At 39.1% G+C, this 17972-nt stretch overlaps 1 protein-coding gene across 1 annotated transcript in view; it reads right to left on the reverse strand.

Annotated features, from left to right (window-relative positions):
- Positions 1–17972, reverse strand: part of fermt1 (FERM domain containing kindlin 1) — a 74448-nt gene that overhangs the window by 18862 nt on the left and 37614 nt on the right. The window contains exons 6-11 of the mRNA XM_067988400.1: positions 15693–15795; positions 14441–14548; positions 10639–10770; positions 6125–6174; positions 3133–3257; positions 984–1090 (exon numbers count right to left, since the gene is read on the reverse strand). Of these exons, the coding sequence (XP_067844501.1) occupies positions 984–1090; positions 3133–3257; positions 6125–6174; positions 10639–10770; positions 14441–14548; positions 15693–15795 (625 nt within the window). The remainder of the gene's footprint in view (positions 1–983; positions 1091–3132; positions 3258–6124; positions 6175–10638; positions 10771–14440; positions 14549–15692; positions 15796–17972) is intronic.

Below are 17972 nucleotides of genomic sequence, written 5' to 3' on the forward strand. Positions count from 1 at the left end.
GGCAGTGCTTAATTTATGGATGATACAATAACAATTGTTTCCAATGCTCCCTAAATTAGTGGATGTGTTAATTGAGCCCCTGGTTTATATATTTAATAGCTCATTAGAGACCGGGATTGGTCCTATGGATTGGAGGGAGGCTAATGTAGTACCAATATTTAAAAAGGGCAGCAATTCAGAAACAGGAAATTATAGGTCCATTAGCTTAACTTCAGTTATTGGACAGTTGTTGGAAAAAACCATTTGAAATATGACCACCCTGACAGAGTAGGTGTTATTCAACATTCCCAACATGGTTTCTGGAAAAGAAAGTTATGTCTCACCAACTTAGATGAATTTTTTGAGGAAGTAGCTAAGTTGGTGGATGAAGTAGCCTTATTCGTTTGGACTTTCAGAAAGCTTTTGACAAGGTGTTGCACAATGGGTTAGTTTATAAGATCCTGGATTGGATAGGGAATTTGTTGCGTTCTTGCAGGCAGAGGGTTATTAGAAGTTGTTCTGCGTGGAGACCGGTTACTAGTAGAGTCCTACAGGGATCTGTGATGGGAAGGAAAAAATGGTATCTTCCTCCCCACCTCATCAATATTTTAATATAAATGCAAAATATAAAGAAGCAAGTATTTACTTTGCTTCAAAAGCCATGTTGGAGTTGACCTCCATGCAAAAAGTATATCTATAAGTGTCCAGGATTTTTAAAAAGAGAGGAATAGAGTCATCTCAGACTCCTGTCATGCTTGTTAAAACAAATAGTTATACGTTCAATGAGTGATCAGTCTTTTAATCATTCCATTAGGGGAAAGTTGGGGGATGCTGAGCAACAAGGACCAGCTAGTCCCTAACCCCTAGATACTTGTTATTGTTGTTAAGTAAAAATACCATCTTGGCCTGTCTAGTGCTGAGAAATGTATTCTCAGATTCACCAAAGAAAAATTTCACTAGTGTTAACTCCTGTGAATTCATAAAACCTATAATAGAACACTTACATGTTGACATTTTACATACACTTCATTCATGCCATCAGACACAGGAATCAGCAACTTGATCCCAAATTTCTGTCCTGCTACGTTCACATCTGGTACAACTTCACATCCTGTATTAGGCAAAGTTTCAAAGCAAATAATTAAGTGAGAGATGAAATGTGACACAGAAATTGAATAAAGGGTTCTCGTGTGCTTGTGTTTGTTTTTGGAGTACGAGTGTTCAAGGCTATGGTGTTTCTTGGATTAATTCTAACCCCAGACTAATCCTTTTCATTCTGAGATACTGTGGCATTGTAGCTTTATAAATTACTCTACTTATTAAAGACAACTGGCACTAATATAACAAAGCAGCTTTGTCATTAGGGATAATTTTATGAAACTGCACTACCACAGATTGAAAAATGTGGGGACTGTGTACCCCAATTACTGATAAGCACTCCCAGTGGCGAGGCTGTGTGCCTGGAGCAGGATTTCAGAAAGTTACCCTTATTGTCTCAAGGAAAGTAATTACTTTGAGCCAACATACTTAGCTATTTGAAGATTTCAGATGGCAACCATGGTGACAAGTTTTCGAAAAGCTAGCTGTAAAAGGTTGGAACGTAGGAGAGAAACTTTGATGAAAATTGAATGGCAGACTGGGAGAGAAGTAGCCAGCAGTGTAATTGGAGAGAAAATTTCAACTTCTCTCTCTTTACTCCGTCCTCAATTTTCTCTTGCCATTCCATCGCCCCCCCGCCCCAGTGTTTCTCTCCCTCTCTCCATTTTAGAAACCTTGGCCTCCTTAAGGAAAATATAGAATAAGCTAAATTCCGATACTTAAGAGTTAAAAAGCTGATGTTTTTTCCTTCTTAGCAGTTCAAATTCATCAAAATGTTATTTACTAAAGAGTAGCAGAAGAGGAAGTGTGTACATTACAGGTGTCACAGGCTACGGTCACTCTTTTCCGCGACAGCTTTTCAACAGAATCCTATTCACGCCTTCCAAATTAGAACTATTTGCATCCAATTTTTTAATTTCTTAGTGACTTTAATAGCTTTAATGGATTGAATTTTAGGTGGTATGCTGGTGCCTGCTGTATTGTTCATATAATTTCTGCAACAGTCTTTTCTCTGTTGCAATGCACATTTTAATGAAATTAAAATGGTTGATGCTGAACAATAAAAAACCTACCATTTGAGAATTCTCAGAATAGGTTTGAACAGAAATAATGTTCTGTTTTTATTTCAAGTCAACATTCTAGGCACCTATCAACTGAAGAAATTATAATAATGTTGTACAACCCATGACATACTGTGAAGAGGGCAACACTGTGGACTCTGTTGTACCCAAGGTCCCAATTATTCATGTTCACAGCGATTTAGTAAAAATAGCTCCAGGATGAAGTGACTGCGTAGGTGAGGCCTGACAGCAAAAATGGATGGGCTTGTGTTGCTGTGCCAAAGCATTCTGATGTCTGAGCTGCAAGCTCACAGAAAAATAATTTGGGAGAGATACTGTTTTGAAAAAATTAATTGAGGTAAAGCACCTTATGTATTATATATTATTTTTCTGCAATGCTGTAGAAAATAATGCAATTCAGTTCAAATTCAGCTAAGACCTGATGGAATTAAGGGCGTCCAGAATAGGACCTGATGGTACAGTGAACGATGTAATGTACTACACTATGTTGTGATGGGGTATAGGTTTGTGTTCATGATTTTCCACACTGCGAGTTCCTTCTCTTGGCTTGTTCACTGGGTAAAATGTAGAGCTGAGTAACTGATATATTGCTCAGATTTCCCCTTGCCAACTGGTTACAAAGTGGTATTTGGCAGAAGAGGAGGTTGTTTACATGCCTGACCTGTAAACTGGGGTCTGTTACGTAGTTATGGGAGGGAGAGGGGTAAACAGGATTTAATGGATGGAAAGTGGAAATGTTTCCAAATAATTGCACAACCTGTAATTGTTTCATATAAGTCTTGGATATAGTCCAGTTCTGATTCATCATAGTTAGCATTATTGGAAAATGAATATAAAGTGCCCTGCCAATTTGATTTGAAACTTAAGCAACTGTTACAATATTTCGGATTATAATTTGGTAGTATTTAGAACAAGTTACTTGGCTTTTTAAGTGATGTTAAGTCCATATAAACTTTTAAAAGGGATTTCTCACCTTTCAGGTTTAATTGTTCAATTGGTTCTCCTTGAGAAGCTTCTTTATTCTTGAAGTATGATAAACAAGTATCTTTAAAAATAAAGTAGTACTGCTTGTAGGCTTTCAGTGTCAGTTTTTTGGGCCTAAAATATGAAACAAATTCTCAAAAATACATTTTTTAAAAAACTCAATGCAATTTCAACTGTTATTTCAGTTTGAGAACCCAGTTCCTTGCATTTAATTTCCTTTAATATAATAATCTATTTCTATATTTGATTATAGCCTGATTCAGGATTAACTTAGAACATTACAGAGTGGACCATCACCATCCAACTTTACCGAAACAAAATGCAACAAATACCTCTGATTAAATATTATAGTGTATCCATCCAAATAGTAATCCAAAATTTGCTTTATGCATGTAGAACTTTAGACATTACGGATGTGCATAACTTGCATTCCCTATGGGTAATCAAAACATAATTCTGTAGGCATTATCTATCATTATATAATGGTGACTACAAATAGCTGTGGTTCTTCAGGAAAGGGACATTGCCAAGAAAGCCTACAGAATGAGTTCACCAGAAATGAAGTCCACTGTTAGAGATTACATTGTATGCAAGACTAGCCATACTACCTGAAGGCTCACATAAAAGCGGTGGGTAATTGACTAGACAGGACCAGCTTCTGAAAATAAAAGGGGGAAGACTATATTGCCATGAGAACAGGCGAAGGAACTCCCAGCCCTTTTCTGATGTCCTCACTTTCAGCAGCCTCCAAAAAGACATCTCAATTTCAGTTTCCTTCTCTTCTGTATGGTAATGCTGCAATCTTAACCTTCTGCCTCGCATTTTAGTATGGCACATATCAAGAACTAGGAGGATTGAACCTGTGTGCACTCATTCCTTTGCCGTGAGTGCTGGAATATAAATACTGAGAACCACTGCATTTGCTTTGTGACAAGGGGTTCGTGGCAAGACAGTTTTGGAGGAAATTTGCTTGATTGAGGGAGATGCAGTCAGGGAGGAGAACCTTCTCAAAGGAAATTTTCTGTCATATGGTCCCACACAACTAAATCATTATTCCCTTCAAACTTGCAACATGCACATTCATGTAGGGTCAGCTTGGCTCATTTGGTAGCAACTTTGCCTTAGGTCAAATGGATGTGGGCTATAGCCCCAGACCAGGGCGTAGACTCGTAATCTAGGCTGATTAAGTAGAGTACTGAAAGAGTAATGTCAGAGGTGCTATCCTTCAGATGAGATGGAAAGCTAAGGCCGAGTCTGCCTGTTCCGGTGGTTGTGGTAAGTATTAAAGGTCCAAAGCACTATTTGAAGGAGAGCAGAGAGTTTTGGTATTTGAGACAATTCTTCCCTCAACCAACACCATAAACCCCTCTGTGTCTCCCTCCGTCCCTCCCACCTTTAAAAGCCTTTTCAAAACACATCTCTTTAACCAAGCTTCTGGTCGCCTCTCCTGATACTCCTAAAGTCTCAGCACCTGCTCCTTTTCCACCTTGGAATGTTTTTTGACGTTTAAGGTACTTTATAAATCCAAGTTGTTGTTATTTGACTACATAACAATCAATTCACTTCAAAGTTGTTCAAAAAGTTATTCATTGTGAGAATTATTTTGAGATGTTTTGAAGTGATAAGGTCCTATATAAATCCAAGTATCAAATGGGACTCAGAAAGCCATTACATTCGGGTACAATTTGAAGCTGCAGAATTCAAGCAATTGTGGAGAGAAATTGTGTGAAAAGTTCTTTTTAAAAATGTCCCCGGTATCTCTCATTGAAAATTATAGGCCATAATATAAACACTAACATTGTGGATAAATCTGAAAGCTCACAAGTGATGCTCCAAATCAGTAACCACTATTGGTAAGACATTGTGTTAAGATGGCTGGATAAATTAAAGATGTTTAAAGTGTTCTTTCAATATTTAAAATGAAAGCTATATGTTTTATAAGTGAGTGAGCGAAAAGATGGAGTATAATGTGGGGAAATGTGAAATTATCCACTTTGGTAGGAAGAATAGAAAAGCAGAATATTTTTTGAAAGATGAGACACTAAGAAATGTTGGTATTCAGAGGGATTTGGGTGTCCTTGTACACTAATCACAGGAAAATTAACATGCAGGTACAGCAAGCAATTAAGAAGGCAAATGGCATGTTAGCCTTTATTGCAAGGGGGTTGGAATACAATAGTAAGGAGGTCTTGCTGCAATTATATAGATGTCTGGTGAGACCACACCTGGAGTACTGTGTACAGTTTTGGTTTCCTTACCTAGGGAAGGATATACTTGCCTTAGAGGGGGTGCAATACAGGTTCACTAGATTGATTCCTGGGATGAGAGGGTTAACCTATGAGGAGAGATTGAGTAAAGTGGGCCTATATTCTCTGCCATTTAGAAGAATGAGAGGTGAACTCATCGAAACGTATAAAATTCTTAGAGGTCTTGACAGGGTAGATGCTGAGAGGCTGCTTCCCCTGGCTGGAGAGTCTAGTACTAGGGGTCATAGTCTCAAGATAAGAGGTCGGCCATTTAGGACTGAGATGAGGAAAAATTTCTTCACTCAGATGGTTGTGAATCTTTGGAATTCTCTACCCCAGACGATTGTGGATGCTCAGTCATTGAGATTGATGGATATTTGAATATTTGGACAATAAGGGAATCAAGGATATTGGAATAGGACGGGAAAGTTGAGTTGAGGTAGAAGATCAGCCATGATCTTATTGAATAGCGGAGCAGGCTCGAGGGGCCGTATGGCCTACTCCTGTTCCTATTTATGTTCTTTTCAATAAAATGGTCATAATAAAATTCAATCAAATATTTACATCCCCAATATAACCCTTTTAAAGTATCTCAACCTATTCCCTAAAACCTATTTGCAATTCATACACAAAACTGACTCTAATTTTTTGAATTAAATACAGATGAATTAACATTCTTGATTTATTTTAAGTGAAAAAATAAAGGTGATATAATTAAAGCATTTCTTTACTTACCTAAAAATTTTAAGATAATCTGCTAACTTTGGGATGTCTGTGATGTCCTCCTACAGTAAAAGCAAGTACTGTAATTTGTTACAATGTTCATATCATTAACTTTACATTCTTGGAGAAAGAAAACAGCTAAACAGGGTAAATGTTAGACAATGTCAAAAAAACACTCATTCTGTCTTAGTCGAACATGAATAAGTTCATTTCTATAATTCTTGTTCTGTAAAATAGCAGCTGCACTTTTCCAGGGAGCTGCATTGAGATTGTAATTATTTTGTTCTTTACAAAAGGAACATTTTTCATGGTAGATAAGAATAACGTATTTCTTTTACTGTAACTCTGTCTTCTACTCTAATTATTTCTGCCTCCCTTTCTTTGTTTTATTGTTTCCACCTACATCTCTCTCTCTCTCTGCCTCTCAGACAATTTCTTTTGTTGTCTGTTTTTCATTTTCCCTCTTTCCCTCTTTCACAAAGTCTTTTTATTAAAGCTGAGGCACACAACAAAATGGCAGGCAAGGAGTATGCGCTGGATACTGGGTTGACCAAGGCCAGGCCATCTGACATCTGACAAGTGGATGAGCAAACAAATGTTGGCCAGGTCCTGGTATGGGAGGAAGAAAGGATTGATGATAGGAGTGAATGGGGGACAGGGCTCAAGCTGGAAGGAATTGGTAGGTACAACCTTTGAGGCAGTGGGAACCCAGGATACAGGGATGGGAGATCAAGGCTTCAGCAAATGCCTACGCATTATATTCCCAATAAAGTTATTAAGATTAAATGTTAGGGTTAGCGTCGCATGGAGTGCCCAGGAAGGCAGTGGAAGCAGATAGTGTGGAAATTTAAGGGCGAATTGGATAGACATTTGATGGAGTGGATGGATTGCAGGCTCTTTCAGTCCTGTATTTTCCTACATTCCTATGTCATGATCCCTTTGTTAATTTATTCTCCTTGTATTCTACAGAAAATGTAATTCTGTAGTTGCTACATTTGAGTTTTTCCACTGCTTTAAACATTATCAAGTGATATGTATATACCTAACTGGGACAAAGATGCTAAAATATTGATACGCTTAGGGGTAATCTTTCCATATTTCTGATTTTCCCCATCAGCAACTCTTTATGTGACCGTCAAGCTGAGGCTATCTCACATCCAGTCAGATGGTGCTGCAGAAAAGATTGGGGGGGCCTCGGGGGGGGGGGGGGGGGGGAGGAGCGGCGGGCCCTGGCTGCAGCACTATGTTAAGAAGGTGCGAGAAGTTCACTGGCCTGGGGAAAAGCCATAATAGCAGGTAGAGTAAGGGTAGGGGAATGGGAAGAACACGCCAATCAAAGACCACTGCAGCATGCTGCACAACAGCTGAGGCCTGGGAGTGGTAGAAACTCAGCTCTGCAGCAGAGAGCGACAGAAGACTGGTGCTGAGGTCCAGGAGTAGCAGAAACCTGGACAGAGCCAGGGAAGATGCACTTGAGCTACAAGTGAGTGAGAAATCTTAGAAAGAGTGATCTGGTGCCCATAGTCTAACCTAGCCAATATTACCATATAAACTGAAATCCATTGAATCCTTGCATCTGTCTTTACTGACAATGATCTTGAACCCTGTCACTCAGATCACTGGGAAGCAGCATTCACTGAATGTCTGTGATTACTATTGAACAATGATATTACTAGAAAACCATTCAACAGTCAAAAGAATACTACTGGTCAATAAACTGTCTGAAAAGCAACATCAATTTTGAGAGAGAGCTCAACTCATATTGGGAATTGGATAAGTACTTGAGGGAAAAATAATTGCAGGGCTACGGGAAAGGGTGGAGGAGTGGGACTAGCTGGATTGCTCTTGCAGAGAGCCGGCACGGGCTCGACGGACCGAATGGCCTCCTTCTGTGCTGTAACCATTCTATGATTCTATATTTGAAATTGCTTAAATAGCCCAATAATTGCTTTCACAGAGAGCTGAAGCTGGGCCCTGCTAGCCCCTCTGCTGGGGAAAGATGTGTGGTGTGGAGAATCAAAAAGAGGTGAAAAAACAACTTTAAAGTACAGGCATATGAAAGTTTTTTTTTGAAATAAAAAGCTTGTGTTAATTATATGTTTCTCATCCATCTTTTTCGCAGTGGAGAACAGAAAATCTGCAGTGGTATTTTGGTGCTCATCGCACTGCACAAGTAGTGATCATAACTGCTGTATGTTCAGTTTCAGATCTTTGTCTTGTTATTGGGGTGAGGGTGGGGATAGGCTGTGAAGCCGCCACTTGGAGAAAGCAAAATTGATTGGGTTAAGTCACCCCTTCTGTCCCTCCCAGCAGCTAGACCAGTGGCAGCAGCCATCATAGAGAGCTGCAGCAGTTGGAGATTGATGGGGTGGGGAAATCAAAGGAGGATAAAAATAACTTTAAAATAGAGGCGTGGAAGTATTTTTAAAGAACACAAAGCTTATGTTAATTATATGTTTCTTTCACTCCCCTTTGCAGTGGTAAACTGAAAAACTACAGTTTTTGACCATGAATTGAGGCAGGAGTCTGATCACTCATTGTTTTTTTTACGAGGCGAGCCAGCCAAGGACTGTTTTTACTTGCACATTCACAACAATGACAGCATTTAATTACTAAAGCATTTACTGTGATTTATCTTTTATAGAATGCAGTTTATAATATTGAAAAGACTCTCAAAATGCATTAGCTATAATTCCTAAAAAGAATGTGGTTTCTAAAGAAAACATATTTTCAAACACATCATTTAAAAAAAAATTCAGAAGATACTTGCAGTCACAAAAGACAAAACAGAATTATTTGCCAAGGTACAGTTTTTAGGTGTGTATGTTTCAGTAATACATTTTTAAACTGGTATTCATACAAACTGCGCCTTCTGTAGAAATAGCTGAAGTCTTTTTTTCTTCTATTGAGTCAAATACATGGGTCCAAATTGTGTTGTTTGTTCGACAACTCATGGAAACTGATAAACAACTCAGCCCAATCTACAAAACCTGCTGCTATAATACAGGATTTCTATCAAATATACAATATGATTATATAAAGGAAGTGTTTTTGCTTAGAGTGTTAACATAATACAAAACGTTGTAAAGGGAAATATCCATATACTCACCAGTGACCCCTAATCACCCCTAGCTTTTCTAGATCATGTTTTAAAATTGCTGAATGAAGGCAGTATGGGGGCAGGCACTTTGTGTGGAATTCCCCTGATGGTAATATTTCCAGTAACATCATTAATAAGGATAGAAGTTGTTGGTAGGATTACCCCATTCATGACATTGCGCACAGTCGTGATGAAATTCCTCAAGTTGGAAATATCTCCGTCATTAGAATGGCACCTGGAAATCACTGGAATGGGTTGCTTGAACTTTCAGAAAGACATCAATCAAACTCATTAATTGGGGATGGGGTGATCGTATTAAATGGGGCAATTTCCACACACGTAAGGGGTCTGTGAGTATTGAACAGTCACCACGTAGGGCTCCCTGCCTTTCAACAGGGCACCAGGGCTGCATGGCATCAGAGAAAGGTTGCTGGCATGAGTGACCATGTCTTCCCTACTGGTGATGAACACCTTCATGTCTGTCTGAGGACATAATAATGGGCATCTATAAGATAATCAGAACCCTCATGTTCGTTCTTCAGGACTATCCAGCTCTAATCACAGGACTTCTTGTAAAGTAGGCTCTCCATGTCAGACAAAAAAGATTATGAAACAATACTCCTATGTTGCTCAGACCCTGGGGCAATGACCTTTCCACTTCAGCCAACCTGTGGCCCAGTAAATGGATATCAGATATGGGGGTACTCATCTCTGACATGCAGGTTTTATCTTTGACTTGGGGGTTTCTTAGAAGGATGTCTCCATTTTTCTCAGCCACTTTTCCACCATAGTGTGGCCATAACATTGTACACATGGTGCTGGTATTCTACTATTCCGTGTGTTTATGTCTCCTGGAATTGAGGATTGATCTCCCAGGCACTGCTGCTAGCAACCCAGTAGAAAAGTTAAATACTTCACATTAAATGGTCGATCATCTCATCGCTATTTGTGGGATCTTGTTCGTCACTGCTGTGTTTTCCTACATAGCAACGGTCACTGCATTTCAAAGTAATTTAATGTACGTGAAGTGCTTGGAAACCTTTGAGAGATGTGATAAGGCACTCTGCAAATACAATGCTTTCTTTTTTTCTCTGCGCTGATCGGTTCAAATCTGTTTGCTAAACGTGACAAATAGTGAGCGGTATGGGATTACAGAGAGGAATTGAAAGTGATCCAAACAGTTTGTAAACTCTTCATTCATTCATTCATTCGACACTCAAGAAGTGCACTTTTATCCCAAATTATCAATTTGTGTCTGCCCATTTTAAAGCATAAAATATAGTAATAAGTGGTGACTAAGCAGCACTGGTGAGTATCTATCCCTTTCAAGCATTTGGGATTATGTGATTGATCAATAGAATGCACTTTCCTTTTCAGAAAACAGTCGGATACGTTATTACATTTTTTAAATAAAATATTTTCTTACCAAAATCTTGTCTATTTTTCCACCTTCAAGTGTCACCTCTAGACTGGCAAGGGCAGCCTCAACTTCATCTACATCTTGCTCATTAGCGTAGTCTTGTGGTTCAGATAATAGCGATAACTTGCTAATGTGATACTGAAACAATATTTTAACATTTAATGTTTGCTGAAGTGACTGTAGTCAAGAGCATATTTTTGCCAGGACTTGCCTAGGTATGACATTCTATTACAGTTATGGATACATGATTTTATTAGACTGAAGGTCAAACTTACTGAACCAACCTGTATGTACCATCCCAATATATTTTATTAATATATTATTATTAACAGTCTATGCGGAATCCTGTGTAACTGAAAATGTAAATGCTTCAAATTGCTCAGTGTTAACTTACTGGTTCCTTAATATCAGATTAACATTGGTGTGTTCCCCTATGGCACGGCATACAGATAGCAAACTTGAATTAAATCATAAATATGAAAGTTGTTTCTCTTTAAATGAAGCACAGTCTTCCAACGTTAATGAGAATTTTTTGTTAGCACTCCTATGCCCCAGGTAATGGTTGCACATAATTTCTTCACAAAGTATGGCTTTCTTTGAGTGCTGATACTAAACATGCCCATTCCACATACACTTAATATATTTTTGTATTGCTATGCAATGGCACAAAAAAATTACAAAAATATTATAGATCTAATGTAACATCATTGCTTTCCTACATGTCTTTGTCAGCTATTTTAACAAAGGCGTTAATCCTAACATTAAAATAGCAGGCAAAGGAACTTTGTCCAAATACATTAACACGTGCATTATCAATAGCACATCTTGTGAATTTAAGGGAATCCCCATTAATTGAAAACAACATAAAATCTTGGGATAAGAAGAGATTTGAGTAGGGTACTTTTTTATAATAACATCCTATTTGTCAAAGAAAAACTAAAGCAGCTGCAATATATTCTATGTTTTTTTTTCTGGAAAGCTTGCCTTAAATACCTAATTGCAACATCTTTTAAATCATATATTTATTAATTGATGACATTTACTGTTCCTATGGTTGTAAATTAGGGTGATAGGCTGTGCTGGGGAGATTAAGCTGTAATTAGAGTTTTATAATGTACTTCTTAAAGTTTATGAATGAGGACTGTTATTTTGGATTCAAAATACATATGGTTGAATATTTTTTTCTGGAACTGGACTAGCACAATTGCTAGTGCAAATATGATGCAAAGTATTTCCATTTACACTTGGCACCAATCTGGTATTTTTGTCAAGAACCAGTTAGTATGTTTAATTTTTTCCCAATTACATGGCTACATAGCTGCAAAGCTTCTATGTTGTAGCCAGCAGAAGAAGAGAAACATCACAAAATGCTAGAACACTTAATTTTGCTTTGCTCCTATTTTTCTTCCCTTTTCCTTGGAAGCCTGTGACTCATGCTGGGATGTGGATTGAAACTGCCCAAATTAATTTCACATAGGACCCTTACAACCGGCAGGCAGAACAGGGACTAAACCTGTGGCCTTCATGCTCTGCATGGTTTGCATCACACCAAATGGTTCATTCATCCAAAAAAACCCATCAAAACAAACTTTTTAAACAGATAAAAAAAAATTACTAAGTTCCTGCTGTTGAGAGGAGTCCAGATGTATTTTTTTTAATTGGACACAACTGGAGTTTTGATCATTTACACCACTTTGAGAGGCGAATATTGGGGTACCCATTACAAAGAAGGCTGACCTACCGTTCTTGGAGCCACCTTTGTGTGCACTTCCTACACTGCAAAGGTACTATTTAGTTCAGGTGTTGTGAAAGCTTGCTCTTTGCTTCAGTATTGTTACACACAGCATTTTGCCAGGTGGAAAATTTCACCATTCAATTTTTAACCTGGCTTATTTCCAGTCAGTGTGTTACTGATTGTATTTTAATTACATTTTCCAGAAGGCTGCTTGATACAATAGCACCAAAATTAAACATGCCACAAAAAAGATGCTGATGGGCCCTACTGCTGCTTTCAACTCTTTAAAAATGAGTTCCATCATTTTGATGGCTGTTCAGACTAAAAAGCTCCATAAACATTTCATTTAATAATAACGTAAGAAATAGGAGCAGAAGTAGGCCATATGGCCCCTCGAGCCTGCTCCGCCATTCAATCAGATCATGACTGATCTTTAACCTCAACTCCACTTTCCCGCCCGATCCCCATATCCCTTGATTCCCCTAGAGTCCAAAAATCTATCTATCTCAGCCTTGAATATACTTAACGACTCAGCATCTGCATTCCTCTGGGATAGAAAATTCCTAAGATTCACAAGCCTCTGAGTGAAGAAATTCCTCCTCATCTCAGTCTTAAATGGCCAACCCCTTATCCTGTGACTATGCCCCCTAGTTCTAGATTCTCCAGCCAGGGGAAACAACCTCACAGCATCTTATATGTTTCAAAGAGATCATCTCTCATTCTTCTAAACACCAGAGAGTATAGGCCTATTCTACTCAACCTCTCCTCATAGGACAACCCTCTCATCCCAGGAATTAATCTAGTGAACCTTTGTTGCACCGTCTCCAAGGCAAATAGATCCTTCCTTAGATAAGGAGACCAAAACTGTACGCTGTACTCCAGATGAGGTCTCACCAAAGCCCTGTATGATTGTAGTAAGACTTCCGTACTCTTGTACTCCAACTCCCTTGCAATAAAGGCCAACATGCTATTTGCTTTCTTAATTGCCTGCTGTACCTGCATGCTAACTTTTTGTGTTTCTTGTACCAGGACACCCAAGTCTCTCTGGACACCAACATTTAATAGTTTACATAGGAAATTTCACATGGACTAATACAATGTCAAATAAAGTAAAACCAAAACATAAATCTCTATTCCCCTGCCGCTCGTGATTATTAAGAAGTTGGACTGTTAACAGTCACTATGCCAGTTCTCAGTACTTTCTCTTTTTTGTATTACAAGGAGTTTTAATTCCAAGAAAATAAATGTTGGAGAAGGGCTGTTAAGTGCTTTAATGAACTATGTAATAAATCCCAGTTGTCTTGTATTAATCTATTTTATATTGTATTTTATAATTCTACCTGATTTTGTAAATAAACTCAATTAATTGTTTTAGCCCGTTCAATCTCTGGTCTCTGTGCAACATTTCCATTTATCTGAATAGACTGAGGACTTTGTGGGAATCCCCAGTATGCATTTTATCACATTTGGACAAATTATTAATAAACAGCTCACACATTCCACTGGAATCAAAAGAGAAAAATGCAGATTTCAGATCAGAAGGATCTTGGCCCACTTAACTTTTTATCACATTATTGATAATGGTACAAAAGAACCCCAAACCGTAACATGTGAAAGGCTTTAATGGCAGTATCTGTCTACTGAAAGGTGAAGCATTCAATTATTCTGAAACGCATTCCAATTAAAATTTCTTGCAAATCTCTCAAATAGTGTGATGATGCTTTTTTGTGCAAAGATTTCATTCTCCATCGTTATTTCTATTCTGACTGGCTCTTGGAAATCCAGCTACAACAGCAGAAGATCCAAGCAAGTTACCCTTTCCTCTCAGCATTTTCTGATTTATAGTGCTACTTTTGTTTAATGAATCACATCAAAAATAGCTATGTAGGAAATGAAAATACAGGACAATTCTAGCTATTTTTCGAAACTAGAAATATGAGCCTTGATCCGAGCTGTGATAAAAGTCTGCTGCGTTGGAGCACTGTCTGTTCTCTATACACCTGTTGGGGCATGTCCTTCTCCTTGTTGAAACAGGTATAACAGCAAGAGTAAGCTTTTAACAATTGCACATACCTGTAATGCTGCAAACATCAACATTTCTTCTTCAGTGCAATCAATTTCTTCTAGCAGAATTGCCCACCGAGCTTGTTCATACAGTTGGTTGATTCGGACTGCATCATACTGCATGCCATATAGAAAAATGTCACTAAGGATATAATACAGCTCAAACTATTTACTGTATGAATATAGAATCATAGAATGATACCGCTCAGATGGAGGCCATTGGGCCAATCGTGCCTGTACTGGCTCTTTGAAAGAGCTATCCAATTAGTCCCACTCCCCTGCTCTTTCCCCATAGCCCTGCATATTTTATGGACAAAAAGAAAAGCATGGGGTGTCAGAGTACGAGAACATGCATTCCGTATGGTGAGTTCCCAACCTCATTCGGGTTACTGTGCGGAATTGCTGAGTGGATGCTCAGGTGTGTCACCACAGGAAACAAAGGAAAATTGGAAGGGAAAAGTCACCATGGCCACTCTGGCACATTCTTTAGTACCAGATGTAGAGGGATAGGTGACACTCCTCAAGCTATTCCCTTTAGCCAGGAAAGGCATGCAGCACGGTATGGGATGGAGAACAAAGGAGAAAAATAAGATACATTACAACTACTTATCCTTCCAAAAACCAAAGTATAGGCTCTGAAATTAGGCCGTGGGTTACTATCATACAAATACTTAGCACATTCGTCTGAAATTCCTCTCTCCGCTATTGCAAACAATTTTACAACACCAAGTTATAGTCCAGCAATTTTATTTTAAATTCACAAGCCTCCGAAAGCTTGTGAATTTAAAATAAAATTGCTGGACTATAACTTGGTGTTGTAAAATTGTTTACAATTGTCAACCCCAGTCCATCACCAGCATCTCCACATCATGACTACCGTCCGCTATTGCAGCAGAGCCATTAACTCATTTAAAATAAGTGGGTTAACGTCTAAAATAGTAGAGAGGGGAATTTCAGATGAATGCATTAAATGTTTGCACGATAGTATCCCACGGCATAATTTCAAAGCCATGGTAATATAATCTTTAGATTATTTACTGAAGGTTACAAACCTTTTCACCAATTTGTGTTTGTACTCTTACACCAAGATTAATGTACTTCATAATGCCTCATCTTAGAGAATCACCTAAATATATAATTTTTTCCCCCACATTACAAAATAATAATATGCCTCCATACTTGTGTGTTAATTTAGTTTCTCTGTCCAATTCCAGGACAGGGATGGGTAAGCTCAGAAGAACATTATGGCAGTGCCCCTTACTTTTGGGTTCAGATCAAAGAAGCTGTAGTACTTGTAACGCAACAGCAGCTTATCTTCCTCCTGGATACCTTGTTCCATTAGCGAACGTGATGAATCTAGCCATCTGCAGAAATCGAGTAATAAAGGAAAGCATAAATAAGCGATTACAGATCTGATGTAGAATCTTTGCTGTTTGATTTTGCATTATTGTACATTGTCTGGGTTGCTATTAGCACTCAACCTCTACCTCGTTTGGCACTTTTACATAGAAACTGCTTCTCTTCCACATGTCAACCTTTGCACTTAACAATAAACAAATCATAAGTTATTAAGCTACATTAGAACAGAAAAACTGCAACAAGACATATTATAACAAAAGTACATTAATCTCAATATTTAATACAAAGCCAATTCATATTTTTCCTGTTATATTATTGTTGTCATATATTCTCCTCAATACTACTTATGGGTATTTTGGGTTAATAATAAGTGTTGTCTTTCACATCTGCATTTCTATAGCTGATTTTTAATTTTGTAATAGTGATAAAGCTCTATTTTGATCATTTAAAAAAATATATTGTCTAAGCATCATTAGCTTTACTCTGGAGGGCTGCTTCCACAACTGGACCAAAAATGTCCCACACTCCTGGCACTCGCCTTTACGCCCAAACCGTTTGCATGGTATCCCGACCCCGATGGATTCAACACACTTTGTGCATTTCTAATGTGCGTAGGGAGCACTGAGGCACTTGGAGGCATTGGGAATCTTAAGATTAAGATGCTGCTGTACCTAAAGAGGTGATGATTAGTTTTGGGTCAAGGCTACTTGCTGGGTTTAAGAATATGGCTGGAGAGGCACAGAGAATTGCCCCCTTCACTGAAGAGAATCTGGAGAAGCCGCTGGGGGAAGCGGCACTCTGGAAAGTGGCCATATTTGAAGCAACCCCCCACTCCTCCTAATAAAGCTACTGTGCAGCTGGCATGGCAGGAGGTGGTAAACAGAGTCAATGCCGTCTCCCACATAGCATGGGTGCAAACGTGTAAAAGGTTCTCAGGACTCAGGCAGAGTACCAAGGTAGACTTCAATAAATGCTGCCCTCTGAAAGTAATCTTGTTTACCTGAAGTAGGGAGGGAGGAGGCTCGTGTGGAGCATAAACGCCGGCATAGACCAGTTGGGCTGAATGGCCTATTTCTGTGCTGTAGTTTCAATGTGACTCGATGCAAAGGAATGCCTGTTTATGTTTGCATCAAGCCATATCTACTAATGCTGTCTGCAAAGCATTGGCCACAATCCTTACTGCTAATACATCTTCACTACCATCTCAGTGAAGGTGCATCTCCAACTTGGTGGCAGACAAAGGGTGGGGCTTTACTTTCGCTCACTCAACTGTTGCATGGTTGTTCATTTACTCGCTATGGCTCCTCAAATTATTTGCATGCTCTCTACTCCTTTCACACCAGGTGTAATGTAGGCTGGGCAGAGGAGTGACTCTGGTCTGCAAGGCTAAAGCAGAAATCCCGTGTTCATCTCTTTTGGTAGATTCAGGCTGCACACCATCTTTGACAAGATACTCACCACGGATGGACTACCTAACCTGAACCACCTTAACCAATATTAAGGAGAAGTCCCACCGAATAATTGGCATGGAGGCCACTGAGGAAGTGAGTGTGGGAGAGCTTGGTGGTTTTGTGTCAGCCCAGCAAGGTAAGGCATCACTTCAAATTTCTCTCATTGTTAGTATTTTATAGTAACAAAGAGGCTCTCGCAGCCACCCCTCTGCTGCAAGGAACCAAGCAGGCCTGCTACTGTGGGCACAGCCATTGGCTGCATACCTTTGCTAAAATGTTCTGTTTTCTATGTGTAAGGTTCTCCCAAGATGAGGATGCTGGCACCAGGAAGGAAGAGGACAAAGTAGCCCCATTACATCAACACCTGTCAAACACTCCAGACCCCCACAAGCACCAGTACACAAACATCCACTGCGAATAAATCAAATAGGGGGAGTCAAGAGGGAGCACTGAGTGAAGCACTGAGCACTCGAAAAGAAAAGCAAATGGATCAGGAGCAACAGAAGGAAGGGAGGGTTAGGGACAGACGGGCCGTTGCGGGACTCACAGATTTGTATCTTACAGGGGCTGCAAACGGAGCTGAACTGATTAAATCAGAAGAAGCTCTTCAATCAGTCATTTGAGGAGCATCAGAGCTCCTTGCGTGGAATGGTGAATCATATGTAGCAGTGCTATTCTAAGGCATGCACAAAAATTTCAGGACTCTTTAGAACATCATGGAGAGAGTGGCA

This window comes from Heptranchias perlo, chromosome 8, assembly GCF_035084215.1.
Source record: "Heptranchias perlo isolate sHepPer1 chromosome 8, sHepPer1.hap1, whole genome shotgun sequence".
NCBI lineage: Eukaryota > Metazoa > Chordata > Chondrichthyes > Hexanchiformes > Hexanchidae > Heptranchias > Heptranchias perlo.